Genomic DNA, 15,011 nt, shown 5'->3' with positions numbered 1-15,011 from the left:
TACTTCGCTTGTACCTCGCGTCGCCTGCTGAACAGTAATTCGCTAATTACTGGTTATTGGTAGGGATCACCCTGATACTAACCACTTTACTCATCTAGCAAGATAACTAGCCATTCTAATATACTCTAATTTCACTAGCATAGATTTCTCTTACTACTTATCTTCCTAAGTTTTCTACCTTTTATAGTTAGACAGTTACCTTATTAGTCTTTTCTCTTCTTTTATTCTCTTTCTTTCTTCTTTAGAGTATTTTATTTTTCAACTATTTTCCCTATCTATAACAGCAGGCCTGATCCGCCCGTCTAAATCTCCCATGGCTTCCCCCATATTATTTGTCAAGAAAAAAAACGGGAAATTACGCATGTGTGTAGATTATCGACGACTGAACAGCATGACCAAGAAGAATGCCTATCCCCTACCCTTGCCACAAAATCTTATCAAAAAACTACAAGGCGCTAAGATTTTTAGTAAATTTGACCTTAGGGCAGGATATAACTTAGTCCGAATTAAAGAAGGCAACAAATGGAAAACAGCCTTCAAAACAAAATATGGATTATTTGAATACTTGGTTATGCCTTTTGGATTAACAAATGCGCCGGCGGCTTTTCAGGATATGATGAACGAAATATTCAGAGACCTGTTGGATGTTTACGTCATCATATATCTGGATGATATTCTGGTCTTCTCCTTGAATGAAAAAGATCATGAAGTTCATGTGCGAGAGGTACTCAAAAGGCTACAGGATAACAACCTTTTCTGCAATATTGAGAAATGCCACTTCCATGTCAAGAGGATCAATTACCTAGGGTTCATCATATCGGAATTTGGCATAGAAGTCAATCAATCCAAGGTCACGGATGCAATAAATTGGTCAATGCCTAAGAATGTCAAGAATATCCAGGAATTTTTAGGATTTGTAAACTTTTACAGACAATTCATCCCTAATTTTGGCAATATGGCACGGCCCTTGTATAATTTGCTCAAGAAGGATAGTATTTGGAAATGGGACTTGGCGGAACAACAGTCGTTTGATGGCCTTAAAAAATGTCTCACATCAGCACCCTTGCTTCTACAGCCTGATACCACCAAACAATTTTATGTGGAATGTGACGCATTGGATTACGCCACTGGAGCCATACTATCCCAATGCAACCCTGAAGGAAAATTGGCCCCGGTAGCCTATTTATCCAAGTCCCTATCTCCTGCTGAGAAAAACTATGACATCTTTGACAAAGAGTTATTAGCAGTCATTAGGGCATTTAAAGAATGGCGCCATTTGCTAGAAGGATCCAAATTACCAGTCCAAGTTCTAACAGATCACAAGAACTTAGAATATTTTTCCACGTCCCAATCCCTAAATAAACGCCAGATTAGATGGGCCAACTTCCCAGTCAACTATAATTTCCAAATCATTTATAGACCTGGAGCACAGAACAAAAAGGCAGACATCCTCTCACGACGCTATGATTTAGTACCCCTTGAAGGGGGGGTAGAGAACCAGGTTCTCCTGAAACCAGAACTTTTTGTTTCAGCTATTACCCCAGATCAGGAAATCAATGACCTAATTGGCAAAGCAATTTATGAGGATAACCATCTGAAAGAAATCTTACATAAACTCCAGGGCAAGGAAAAAGTCTTAGACTGGGAATTGAGAGAAGGATTACTATGGTTTCAAGGAAAAATATTTGTACCAAAGGATGACACTATTAGGAACCTCATCTTGGAATCTAGGCACGATGCATTAGCGGCAGGACATCCGGGACAAGCTAGAACATTAGAACTTGTCTCAAGGAATTACTATTGGCCATCCTTGAAAAAATTTGTCAACTCTTACGTCAACCATTGTGAAACCTGCATTCGGTCCAAACCCACAAATCAATTACCCATAGGCTTGTTGAAACCACTACATATCCCTGAACGCCCCTGGGAGGACATAGCATATGACATGATTGTGGGATTACCAGTTTCAGAAGGATTTGATGCCATTCTCACCGTTATCAATCAATTCTCTAAAATGGTACATTTTATACCCACACAATCCACTTCATCTGCTATTGATATTGCAAATCTATTTGTGACATATGTGTGGAAACTCCATGGCTTGCCCAGAAGCACCGTATCAGACAGGGGACCAACTTTCAATGCCAAATTTATTCGCCACCTGTACAAAAGGCTGGATATTAAACCAATGTATTCCACAGCCTACCATCCTCAAACAGATGGACAAACAGAACGAATACAACGAGAGGCCAAAATATTCATTTGCATGTTTGGGAACCATCAACAATTGGATTGGGTATCATTATTACCCTTAGCAGAGTTTGCCCTCAATAATCTTGTTGTGCACCACTGTAAGGTGGGCACACGCTGGTGGGGCCGGGCGCTTAAGGCCGTACTACTACAAGCAACACGTATGTAATCTAACTAACAAGGCTATGCTACTTCCGCTTAAGGCGGACTACTACTACTAATTAATGCAAAAGGGCCTTAGGCCTGGAGGTGTGGTGAGTTAAGGGGTGGTGAACGTCTGGGAACTACTGGGGGGCCGGCTACTTAGCTGGCTGACTAATCCTCCTCAATGAATATGAGACAAGGTAAAATCAACTTGGGGTCTCCAAGCAATTTTCCTGCTGTATATATAGACAATACTGCTAACTACATGTGGTCTGTGCGTGTGTGAAAAGAAGCCTACATGTGAAAAGAGAAGCGTGCTGCGGACTGCGCAGAAGCGTGGATTTCTCCTAAGCGCCCTTGGCACGGCATCTCGGCGCGGCATCTCGGCATAATAAGCGCCGAGATCACGTGATCGAAAAACATAAGATACAAGGTTCGGAAAAAATACTAAAAATATAAGAAAAATCGTGCAATTCTAATGGTATAGGGAAGGAGGTTATAACAAATCTAAAGCAAACTTCTACGGGCAAATCTCCATTCCAGATATGTTACGGCTCAAATCCCCGATTCTCTGTAGGTCAAAAGACAGACGAATCAGTACCCAATGCGGATGAACATGCGGAGTTCCTAGAAAGAGGCTATGATGAAGTCAAAGCAGCGTTGTCCTTGTCACAAGAAAGGATGAAACACTTCTATGATCAATGCCACAGGAAAGAAGAAGAAATCCAAGTAGGGGATAAAGCCTGGTTGAGTCATCAGAATATATCCACCAACAGACCATCCACCAAGCTTAGTCACAAAAAACTAGGCCCTTACCTGGTAATTGAGAAAATTGGGTTGCATGCCTATAAATTGCAACTACCTCATACAATGCGCATACACCCAGTTTTCCATATCAATCTTCTGACAAAATTTCATCCTGATCCTCATGGGCGCAACCCTCCTCAACCTGCACCTATCATCACAGAAGAAGGTGAAGAGGAATATGAAGTAGAAAAAATCCTAGAGAGCAAGTGGAAGGGACAAGGGAAGACAAAGAAGTTATGGTACCTGGTCAAATGGAAAGGTTATGATGAAGGAAGTAATTTGTGGGAGCCAATAGACAATGTGGGAAATGCTCAGGAAGCCCTAGAGGAATTTCACAAGGAACACCCTGATGCAGTTGGAGCTTGAAGAGGGGGTAATGTCATGACCTGCATTGGCATGACACAATTTTCTACTATTTTCTACCTTTTTTCCAAGATAGTTTCCTTTTTTGGTATATATTTATGACTCATCAAGATCACGTGACATATTTGATATATGATGTGAAATTGTGAAATGACTCACTATTTAGTACTGTTGTTTTTGATGTGGCTTTCCTCATGTATATAAGCCAGGTCAAGTTGCCGCTAAAACAGCAAGACTTGACCTCTTTGTCAATTCACCTCACTCTTACCTATCCCTTTGCCCAAGCCCTTAGTTGGCTATAGTGCACATTACTTAAGCATCTTATCCAGGCCATTGTTGCCCTCTACCTCTATATCATAACCCCTGGGCCCTAGTTGCCCCTCTACCTTTCTCATAGTCCATTGGTGATAGTGCCACGGACTTTAAGCCCCCTTGAACCATAGGTCCGAGCTGAGTTGTGACACCAGGGGGCTGATGTATGCGCGCAACCGCCTTTGGATCCTTGGGCACATATCTGTATGGATTAAAGTACATGTTGTATTTGTGTCCAAAAGGGTGACCATGCTTGACTATAAATTTGTGTGCCTCCTGGCGGGACATGCGCTCGAGGAAAGTGGCTTTGATGACCTTGGCACCTTTGAAAAATTCATAGACGTGTCCACCATGTCTGCCGCCCTCTGACCCGCCTCCTTTCTGATAAGATGTTGGCATTTGATTGTAATAATCTGCTTTGCCCCAGCCCCTTGGCTTCTCCGTCTCAGTGGTAGGCTGGTTGCTGGAGTGATGATAAGGACCCTCTTGAGAGCGGGAGCGGGCGGGGGCGCAATTGTGAGTAGAAGACCGGACACAAGAGCAAGAGCAAGAACGGGTCCAAGAGCAAGAGCAAGAACGGGTCCGAGAGCAAGAGCAAGAACGGGAGCGGGAGTGGGGGCGGGCGCAACCACAATCACAACAGCAAGACCAGGCACAATCAAAAGCCGGAGACCAAGTACAATTACGAGTGGGAGAACAAGCCGGATAATGAGCTGGAGAACAAGCTGGAGAACAAGCATGATTGTGAGTGAGAGAGCAAGAGTCGGAGTGGTAAGAATGCCAAATGGAAGTATCAACGGAAGGGGAAGGATATGGATTTTGCATGTTTTTGTGATCCCTGTTAAGTTAATTAATTGACAAGTTAGCATGCCAGAATATATGCTAGTACTTACTTGATAGAGCGCCGGGGAGGTGACTTTTGACTACCAGATTGTGTGATTAGCTGTCCAGCTCAATAGATACGGTATTTAGATACTTACCAAGGTGTCAAGCACTGATTACGTGTGGTTGGTCGGCCTTGTGTCTCTTCCGCATTGGGGATCAATGGGCCTGCGGGTGGGCCAGACTCTGGGGTTGGGGGTTAAAAATGCGTAATAAATCTAGATAAAATATATCCACCTTCTGCAACGTTGAATAGCTGTTTTCAATGTACTAAACAATGTACTTACCAGGGACTGATGACTTTGCGGCGCCCTGTGCCTCAAGGAACGCCTGGAACTGTGGGAGGAGATCAGGGTTAGCTGCAAACTTTGATAACAATGCTAGGATGTCTTGAGACATTGTAGATACTAGAATAAAGAGATCATATTAGTAGAAATTACAAAATTGGTGAAATGTCACTTACCCAGTCTTTGCAACTGGACAATATGGGATGCGTTGGAAATGTAGGGGGCTATTGGATGATAATGGAGAACAATTTGAGCCACTTTATCTATTGGTATAAGCCAATTTTGAGCAATTTCAGCTGGGGGAGTAGAACGGGGGGTGGCTAGTGGTGGCTAAGAGCAAGAGGGTGCAAGGAGGGCAGCGGTCGAATGAGCGCAAGGAATCGGCAATTTCCATCAGCACGTGACCACAACCAACAAATTTCACTAAGTCCGACCGCAACATGCCCGACCGTAGAGCAGTCACCGGAGAGCGTGTTTGGTGTTACTGTGGAATAAATAAGTATGGTACTACCCCCCATGAGTGCCACATACGCACCCGCTATTGACATCTAGCCAAAGCCCAGCGGCTAGACCAACTTTTGCGTGCGGGCAACATTGAAGACAATGAGGACAACGCTGAAAATAGTGAGAATGGAATGGATATTGACCATACGATGCATAATGCGCATCAGTACAAAGACCGTGGAGGGGATTTAGGGCTTGGAGGTTAGTATTTTGCGAATGTATGCAGCTAAATTTGCATTATATTTTAAATTCAGACAACAGCTTTAACAATATTGATGCATACATGGGCGCACACCTTGACAGCAAGCTGTCTGAGTTGGAGGACTTGCATGCCAATTGGCACAATATTGACAACCCTGTTTGCATTCCCTTGCAAACGCCAACTCCCCCGCCCGACAACGAGGAACCCCCTGACGAGGATGGATTTGCACACATCACGGAGGAGGATTATTGCGAGTACAATTGTTGGTTTGACAAAGACACTCTTGAAATGGACAACATTAGTAAGTTTTCTTTTTCCTTTTTTTAGTTCTTGCACGCAATATCTTACAATTACAATTACCAGTTGCCAAAACTCTTACCAAGGAAGAAATGGATAGCATCAAGATGATGGCTATACGACTGTTTGGACACATCTCGCAGCGCAACTACAAACGTAGTTGGTATTCATTTTGGGAAAAAATCTATTTGCTCTCAGCCTATTGCTTACACCAAAAGCTTGCTATTCTTTCTGGGATATCCCCTCAACCAATTGACTGCTGCATCAACGTCTGTCACGCATTCACTGGACCCTACGCCAACGAGGATATATGCTCTACATGTAAGGAGCCGCGCTATGACTCAAAGGGAAGACCACGCCAGGTTTTTGAGTATCTCCCAACAACCCCTTGATTCCAGGGGTATTTCAACAACCTGGAGATGATTAAGAGAATGTATTATTGAGCCAACTATACACAGGAAGAAGGCCGGATGGATGATTACATTGACTTGCAACGCTATAAAGATCTGTGTGAAAGTAACATTATTGTCAAAGGTGAGGACTTGGGAGTCCGGTATTTTCATGGATCTTGCAACATTGCCTATGCGGTCATGACAGATGGCGTCAACCTATTCAAGCAGGCGCATTCTGAGAAAAGTACTTGTTGGCCGATTATGGCCATCAATTTAAATCTCCCTGCAAGCAAACGCGTTAAGCTTTGCAATTTGATTCCCCTGGGCGTTATCCCTGGACCAAACCAGCCAAAGGATTTTGACTCGTACCTGGAGCCGTTTGTGGGGGAGGCAATCAAACAGGCTTGTGGGGTTGAGACTTACGACGTCACTAGGCAGGAACGGTTCAAGTTACGGGCCCATGCTTTTCTCATTTCGGGCAACATGCAGGCAATCAAGCACGTGACCCAAATGAAAGGACCAAACGGCAAGGTTCCTTGTCGCGCGTGCGAGGCCATTGGTGTTTATCATACCTGCCGCAAGGGTTATTACATCCCTCTTGCTAACCCAGCCAACTACCCCGACGCAATCCCAGATGGCAGACCTGACCCACAGGATTTCCCGCCCAATACAATTCCTTCGTACAACCCACTCAATCTCCCTCTCCGCACCAAAGCTAGGATCGCTGACCAACTTGGAGAAATGGATGCTGCCAACACAAAGCGCCAACGTGATGCCTTGTCTAAGAACTACAGACTCATCAACCATTTGATCCTTGACCGCATTCCCTTGATTTGTTGGCCTGACTTGTACCCGCACAAATACCTTCACTTGTTTCTTCTCAATCATGGCCGTGAACTTATCTCACTTTGGACTGGATCTTGTCACAGCATTGATGATTCTGGCAACGAGGATTATTTGATATCTGCTGACGACTGGGCCGCTATTGGACTTGAGACCAAAGAGGCTTCAAAAACACTACCTGCCGCATTCATTCGACCCTTGCCCAACATTCAGACTAGCCAAGCGGTTTTTTGCGGTGAGACTTGGGCTTTCTGGCTAGTTTTTATTGGACCAGTAGTTCTACGTGGACGGCTTGCCAAGAAATACTACGAACATTACCTGGAGCTTGTGGAGATCATGAAGTGTCTTACCTCAGTTACTAACACTACAGCTCAAATAGAGCAACTCAGAGACAAGATTGCTCATTACGTCAAGGGTTTTGAAGAGTAAGTCTTGAATTTTGCTCACTTGCAAGACTAATGTTCTTAATAGATATTATTATCAATATAAATACAACAGGCTGTGTGTCTGTAAACTAACTCTACATGCGCTTCTTCATGTTGCCAACAATGTTCTCCGCTGCGGGCCTGTCTGGGTTGCATGGTCATTTTGTATGGAGCAATACTGCCATGAAGTCACTTTTTGCGCCAAGTCCAAAGTAGTACCATATGTGACAATCAGCAAACATGTCCTTCATATGGGCCAAATCGCCGCAATAGCGAATCAATTCCCAAGCATTCAAAAGGCACTGCTCTTTGGCAAGAACAATGCGCCGGCTCCGATCAGTTGAATGGAATTTATGTACCCTGAATGTGAGTAAATTTATGGATTAATTTTGGGTACTCATACCTTGATAGATGAACAGCACGATATCATCCTTTGATTCCCCCGCCTCCGCAAGTTTTGTCTCAAAGGCACCATCTGCCAACATGTTGCCAGGTACTTTTGCACCAACAACTTTCAGCAGCTACCTTGTCTTACATACCACGGGTGGCTTGCGTACTTACCGGAGCAATGCAAACGCTGGGGAAAGCTCCAAATAGGTGACGGGGGTGATTGTATCCGTTTGGCCGTTGCATGCAATCCCTTGTCTATTTATGGCAAACGCGACTTGTCTTTTGTTTGTGTAAGTCACCCATGACCGTTATTATTTTGTATTAATTTTGTGTTAGTTTACATTTCAGAGAGATGAGAACAAGAACGACCCTGTTGTAGACACACTGGATACCAGGGAATTTATTCCCATTTTCTCGAATTTAAACGAAGACCAACGGACAACATTTTCAATCACGTGACTTTGGCGCTTATATCATACGCTAAGCGCCAAGCCACGTCCCCATCCGCGCTTACCCATCACACGTAGCCACCTCCACCTATGACGTCATCATGACACGTCAGTGACACGTATGCATAAGTAAGACCAACTGCGGAGCGGGGTTCTTATTTGATACAGTATTGGATATAACACATTTGTAATTAGCTAGCTTGTAGAATATATAAGGAGGCCAACCAACCATGGTAACACCCAGGTCAATTACCTCTTGTTGCATCCCACATTGTACAAGGGTCTTACAGCCCAGCAACTCCACTTAGTTACTCAGTCCACACCGCCTTAAGCGGCTTCTTTGTTGTACCTACCTAGCTTGCCATCGTCCTTACAACCTTGGTCATCGTAGTATAGCTGGTCGTTGTTGTAGGATAGCTTGCCATTGCCTTACGCAGTTACACCCGGCCGCAAGCGCCCTCCTCCTCAACGTCCTTACAGACATCTAGGACAGACCCTGATGCAACCGTTAACATGATTGGTGTGACCTGTCCTAGACGTCTATAAGGACGTCAAGGAGGTGGGCGCTTGCGGCCGGGAGTGACTAAGTGGAAAACCGCGTAAGGCGGTGAGCAAGCTACCTACGACAACGACCAACTATACTACGGTGTCAAGACCTGTAAGGGCAATGACAAGCTACCTAAGTACAGTGTAGAAGCCGCTTAAGGCAACGTGAAACTAGTGAACTAAGTAGTTACTGGACCTAAGGTCCTCGTACAGTGATGGGATGCAACAAGAGGTAATTGACCTGGGTGTTACCATGGTTGGTTGGCCTCCTTATATATTCTACAGGAGTACTATTTACAATTACATTATATCAAATACCATAACCAATAAGAACCCCGTTCCGCAGTCGGCCTTACTCATGCATACGCGTCATTGACGTGTCATGATGATGTCATAGGTGGAGGTGGCTACGTATGCTGATTAAGCGCGGATGGGGACGTGGCTCGGCGCTTAGCGTATGATATAAGCGCCGAAGTCACGTGATCGAAAATGTTCTCCATTTGCCTTCGTTTAAATCCGAGAAAATGGGAATAAATTCCCTGGTATCGACTGTGTCTACAACACTGCCCCCCCTCTAAGGGCCTTGGCGGCGCCAAGGGCCTTCTTTCTCATGTCCTTCTCATATTTTTCCAAAATTTTCCCTGCGTTTTTTAGGTTCTCCCTGGGTTCCCACGTGTTCTCTTCTGACCCATAACCCTTCCACTTGACTCGGAAAAACCATTCTCCGTTCCTTTCTTTGGCATCAGTGATCCCCTCCACTTCATATTCCTCTTCTCCGTCTATGGTGACTGGTGGGGGACGAATTTCAAAGGCGCGTTTCTTGTCCCTTTTGACCTTGGATAGGAGTCCCACATAGAAAACGTTGTGGATACGCATAGTTGGGGGTAGCTCAAGTCGGTAGGCGTGGTTGGATATCTTCTCAATAACTTTGAATGGCCCTAAGCATTGCTTGGTTAACTTGGGGCTCAGGGTCTTGAGATTTACGTTTTTGGAGTCCAGCCATGCTTCTTCTCCGATCTCAAATTCCACTGGGTTCCCGTCTTCTCCGGCTATCATCCGTTGCTTGGATTGCCGTAAGGCGGATTCTACTTCCTTCCATTGTGCCTCCATTGTCTGGGCAAGGTTGTCTGCTTCCGGAACGTCTGTTGGTACGTTGGACGGGGTCAAGGTGGGCTCCCATCCATACAGGGCTTTGAAGGGAGTTTTTCCGGTGCTACTGTGTACCGCGTTGTTGTAGGCAAATTCGGCCATTGGCAGCCATTTGGTCCAGTCTTGTTGGTTGACCCCTGAGTATGCCCTGAGGAAATGTTCAATGGATGGGTTGACTCGTTCTGTCTGTCCGTTGCTCTGGGGATGATACGCCAAGGAGAAGTGGGGGTCTATTCCCAGACGTTTGTACAGCGCCTTCAGGAACTTGTTGTTGAACACTCTTCCTCTATCTGAGATTGTTTTCTTGGGCATGCCGTGTCGTTTCCATACGTGTTCCAGGAATAATTCCGCTAGTTCCAGGGCTTTCAGCTTCTTGGAGCATTTGACAAATATCCCGTACTTGGTGAAGCTATCAATGATGACCAGGATTGAGTCGTGGTTTCCGTCCTTAGGTAAGTCCACAATCATGTCGTAAGAAACGTGTTGCCAGGGTCTAGTTGGAAGTTCTAGGGGCTGAGGTGGAATAGACGCATACTTGGGCTTCCTGATTTGTTGACATGTTTCACAGGAGTCCACGTGCCAATAGGTGTCCGCACGGATGCCAGGCCAGTAGTAGTTGCGCAAGACCAATTCTAGGGTTTGTTGTCTACCAGGATGTCCCGCTAAGGGGCTATCGTGGAATATCCGTAGCAGGTCCGTCCTTAGGGTGCCTACATCTGGTACTACAATTTGTCCTTGGTAGAATAACAACCTGGCTTCCATTTTGTAATCCTTGAATGCTTGTTTGATGGAAGGTGGTGCCTTTGATTCGTTTTGGAGGAATTGGAGGATTTCCTCCAAGGACTTGTCTTGGTCTAGGGATTGCTCGATCTGGCGTTGTAATTCCTTTTCTGGCAAGACTAGCGCAACGTTGGCAAAGACAGGGTCTGGGAGCATGGTTTGATCTGCAGGAGGAATATCGGCATGGTCTGCTTGGCGTGACAGTGCATCTGGCTTCCCTGACTGTTTACTGGGTCTGTACACAATCTGGAAGTTATAGCCAGCCAGTAGTAGGTGCCATCGGGCATGGCGTCGATTGAAAGTGCAAGATTCCTTCCAGTATTCCAAGTTCCGGTGATCCGTGAAGACAGTGATTGGATGCAGGGTCCCTTCCAGAAAGATGCGCCAGTATTCAAATGACCAAATGATGGCCAGGAGTTCCTTGTCGTGGGTATCGTAATTCTGTTCAGCCCCTTTGAAGGATTCTGACAGGAACCCTAGTGGGTGGAGACGCCCATCTTCCTGTCTTTGGCTTAGAATGGAACCCAGTGCTGCGCCTGAGGCATTGGTCTCAAGGAAGTACGGCTTAGTGGGGTTGGCGTGGCACAATACCGGTGCGTTGGTAATAGCATCCTTTAGATTTTGGAATGCTTCCTGCTCCCTTACTTCCCATTTCCAGGGTATGTCCTTCTTGACAAGGTTGTGTAACGGCCTGGCTATGTGGCTAAAGTTGGCGACAAAGCGACAAAGGAAGTTGGCAAAGCCTAGGAACGACTGAACTTCCTTAACCTTAGTAGGTACCGGCCATTCCTGAACCGCTTGGATCTTGAGCTTATCCAGACTAAAACCCTTGTCAGAGACAATGATCCCAAGGTATTCCACAGAGGTGACGTGAAAGGTACATTTGGATGCCTTGCAGAATAGCTGGTTCTCCATTAACCGTTTGAGGACCTCATGAACGTGTTGCGTGTGTGATGCGTCATCCTTGGAGTAAATAAGGATATCATCAAGGTAAATGATGACGCATACATCAAGTAAGTCTTTGAATAACTTGTTCATAAAGTGTTGGAAAGCCGCGGGTGCGTTTGTCAGGCCAAAAGTCATGACCAGGGACTTGTATAAGCCATATTTGGTACGGAAGGCAGTTTTCCATTCGTTGCCTTCTTTTACCTGGACATTGTTGTACCCCCACCTTAGATCTAGCTTAGTAAAGATTTTGGTGCTGCGGAGCTGGGCCATGAGATCATCTGGGCGAGGCAACGGATAGACATTCTTCTTTGTCCGGTTATTGAGGCGGCGGTAGTCAACGACCAGTCGGCGGGAGCCATCCTTTTTTGGAACAAACATAACAGGGGAGCTAATTGAGGATTTGCTAGGACGGATCTTCCCTGCTTTCAACTTGTCCCTGAGCCAGTCCTTGAGAGTGGCGGATTTGGCGTCCGTCATGCTGTACAGGGGAGAGTTCAGGGGACCCTCTTCCATGAGCTTGATCCCAATATCGTAGTGCCTATGAGGGGGAAGCTTGTTGAATTCCTCCTCTCCAAATACCTTGGCGTATCTATGGTATTTGGAGGGTACTCCTTCAAGCGGGTTCTTGTCTGCTTCTTCCTCCTCGGCAATGGCCACATGTTCCGGTACAGCGTGAGGAAAGGTGAGGGTTTGCGTATTCCAATCAATCTCTGGGTTGTGCGCGTCCAGCCATTTCAATCCCAAGATGGCGGCGTGAGACCCTGTGTTACAGATTAGGAAGGTCTCGGTCATTTGTTTACCATCAAGGGAGAAGGTTAGGGAGGCCTTCTTCCAGATTTTTCCAGCCTGGGGGCTCGACCCATCGAGCATAGTTACGGTGCGAGGGGAAGGGAGGTCAATGAGTGGTAAGCGGAGTGATTCCGCGGTTTGGGGGTGCATAAATGAGGAGGTTGCGCCTGAGTCAATCAGGACTTCTATAGATTCTGCTTGCTTTGGTTGTATAGGGATTGTGAAGAGGGGTGATAATTTTGATACTGTAGATACATGACAAATCTCTATACAACTGTTACTAGTGGCCATAGGGTTCTTGCGCGCGGCAGCAGAGACCCTTACTCTTTTCCCGATTGGTACTCGGAGTCTTCGCCAATCTTGGCGGCTTCCTTAGCCTTCCCCTTATCCTCAACAGGGGTGGCCTTCCAGCCCGTGCGGCATTCCGCAAACTTGTGACCCATTTTGCCGCACTTGATACAGGCGCCTGCGGCGCGGCGGCAATTGCGTTCTTCTTCCAACACAAAGTTGGGGTCGTTGGAGAGTTTCTTCAAACCGGTTGTGGCTTGGCCGGTACTTGTCCCCCTTGCGGGGTTGGATGGTCTGCTAGACTTATTATCCCTTGGTGGGTGGCTAGCTTGCTCTTCGCGGAGAGCGTTGTCGATGACAAGTGCTGCATTTTGCAGCTCAAGAAGTGTGCGGGGCCAGTGCTTGCGGGTTGCAATTTGGCGGCTGACTTCCCAGTGAAGGCCGCGGGCAAACTGGCCTCAAAGGGCCGCGTTGTTCCAGTCCAGTTCCATTGCCAGGGTTCTGAACTTTGTAATATAGTCCGCGCATGTGCCGGACTGGGTAAGAGTGGTTATCTTCCGCTCGGCGGCCCTTGTGGCATCAGGGTCGCCAAATGCTGCCAGGAACTCCATTTTGAACCCTTTGACTGTTTGGATGATTGCTTGGTGTGACCCAAGCTGGTTGAGGTGAGGATGGGCCCAGGCTCCAGCAGTATCCTTCATATTCATCAGGAGGAAGGATAAGACCTCCTGATCTGTGGGGAACATCCGGGCGTTTAGCCGGGTCCATGCCAACATCCTTGTGAGCCACTGCTTGGCTTCACTCCCAATTTTGCCTGTGTAGGCGTCTGGGTGGTCTACTTTGACCGGGGCAGGATAGGCGGCGACTGGAGCTGGAGGTGGAGGGGCTGCTGTTCCAATCGGGGATCGGAGATGCGGAGATGGAGGGGGAGATGGCACTCGCAGGGGCACTGCTTGTACAGGAGTGGGTTGGGCAAAGATGGGGAGTCCTTTGGATGGTTCGGGCCAGAACAAGACCCGACTAGTCAATCCAATAGGGTCAACTTTTGATAGGGGACATGGCGTTGCTTCCACGACTGGGGGCTTGGTATCTTCTGGGGTCCGGGGCCCCTGGAGTTGGAGGCTTCTAAGCCCATCCTTGACAACATCAACGGCTTGGGATATATTCTTGACGTTGGTGCGGGTCTTGATCCCTGCTTCTTTGATTTCCCCGACTTCCCGTTCAAGGCGTTCGACTTGGCCAAGGAGGCCAAGGAGGAGGCGTGTGACGCGCTCGAGGGATACTTCCCCAAGCTCGACAGGGGCGGCTGACGGAAGGAAGGGTCCCAGGTCCCCTTGATCGATAGGGGAGCGGGTTCGAGAGGGCGGCCGGGAGCGGGTTGCCATGGGATGTGTTGGCGGATAGGAGCGGCCAGCGTGAGAAGAAGCCCGGGAGGAGGAGCGAGTGGGAGTGCGTGAGGTAATGGTGGGCAAGTGAGGGGGAGTGAGGGCTGTGTAGCTGGGGTGCCTATATCAGGACTTATGAGCGCTTGACTACTCGAACGCTAAACCTCTGCGTCAAACAACCTAGCGTTGGACAGTAAGTGCCGCTAATTACAGCCGTGGGCGGGCGTAATGTAGGGTCTAGTCTCTGCAAGCGGGTGTATCTGCTGTCTGAGGTCGCTGGTAGAAGGTGCGGCGACCGTGGGTATGCGGACGATAGTGGTAGTCTGCCTTATAGCAATTCGCTACTACGTGGGGGTGGGGGACTTTTGATTATTCTGTCCCGCAAGGTGGCCCCAATCACGTGATTTCGCTTGTGCTAGTACAGGTACCCTTCTCGTTTGTTGATTCTTAGTGGTGGGTACAATACGGTTTGCAACCGACGTAAGGTCAATTACCTAGTGTCCTAGACGTCTATAAGGACGTCAAGGAGGTGGGCGCTTGCGGCCGGGAGTGACTAAGTGGAAAACCGCGTAAGGCGGT

The 15,011-nt window shown here is 47.1% G+C and overlaps 4 protein-coding genes across 4 annotated transcripts; 2 read left to right on the top strand and 2 right to left on the bottom strand.

The window, feature by feature from the left end:
- Positions 1-313: 313 nt before the first annotated feature.
- RhiXN_11217 (Retrotransposable element Tf2 protein) lies at positions 314-3,567 on the top strand (the record flags this gene model as incomplete). The annotated part of the gene is made up of 2 exons (XM_043331032.1): positions 314-2,351; positions 2,972-3,567. The coding sequence occupies 2 exons, from the start codon at positions 314-316 to the stop codon at positions 3,565-3,567; spliced, it is 2,634 nt and encodes an 877-aa protein (XP_043186377.1).
- Positions 3,568-3,918: 351 nt separating this feature from the next.
- RhiXN_11216 (uncharacterized protein) lies at positions 3,919-5,157 on the bottom strand (the record flags this gene model as incomplete). Its single annotated transcript, XM_043331031.1, has 5 exons — positions 3,919-4,199; positions 4,247-4,714; positions 4,770-4,792; positions 4,857-4,944; positions 5,046-5,157. 5 exons carry the CDS (start codon positions 5,155-5,157, stop codon positions 3,919-3,921), a joined length of 972 nt encoding a protein of 323 aa, XP_043186376.1.
- Positions 5,158-5,485: 328 nt separating this feature from the next.
- On the top strand, positions 5,486-7,712 carry RhiXN_11215 (Transposase family Tnp2 protein; the record flags this gene model as incomplete). The annotated part of the gene is made up of 5 exons (XM_043331030.1): positions 5,486-5,549; positions 5,604-5,750; positions 5,804-6,052; positions 6,115-6,410; positions 6,507-7,712. The coding sequence occupies 5 exons, from the start codon at positions 5,486-5,488 to the stop codon at positions 7,710-7,712; spliced, it is 1,962 nt and encodes a 653-aa protein (XP_043186375.1).
- Positions 7,713-9,648: 1,936 nt separating this feature from the next.
- On the bottom strand, positions 9,649-14,432 carry RhiXN_11214 (Retrotransposable element Tf2 protein; the record flags this gene model as incomplete). The annotated part of the gene is made up of 3 exons (XM_043331029.1): positions 9,649-13,033; positions 13,084-13,470; positions 13,555-14,432. The coding sequence occupies 3 exons, from the start codon at positions 14,430-14,432 to the stop codon at positions 9,649-9,651; spliced, it is 4,650 nt and encodes a 1,549-aa protein (XP_043186374.1).
- Positions 14,433-15,011: the final 579 nt, after the last annotated feature.

The sequence above is a fragment of the Rhizoctonia solani genome, chromosome 14 (assembly GCF_016906535.1).
Source record: "Rhizoctonia solani chromosome 14, complete sequence".
NCBI classification, from domain to species: Eukaryota; Fungi; Basidiomycota; class Agaricomycetes; order Cantharellales; family Ceratobasidiaceae; genus Rhizoctonia; species Rhizoctonia solani.
Note: the sequence above shows the minus strand (reverse complement) of the source record. Positions and strands in the feature narration are given on the sequence as shown.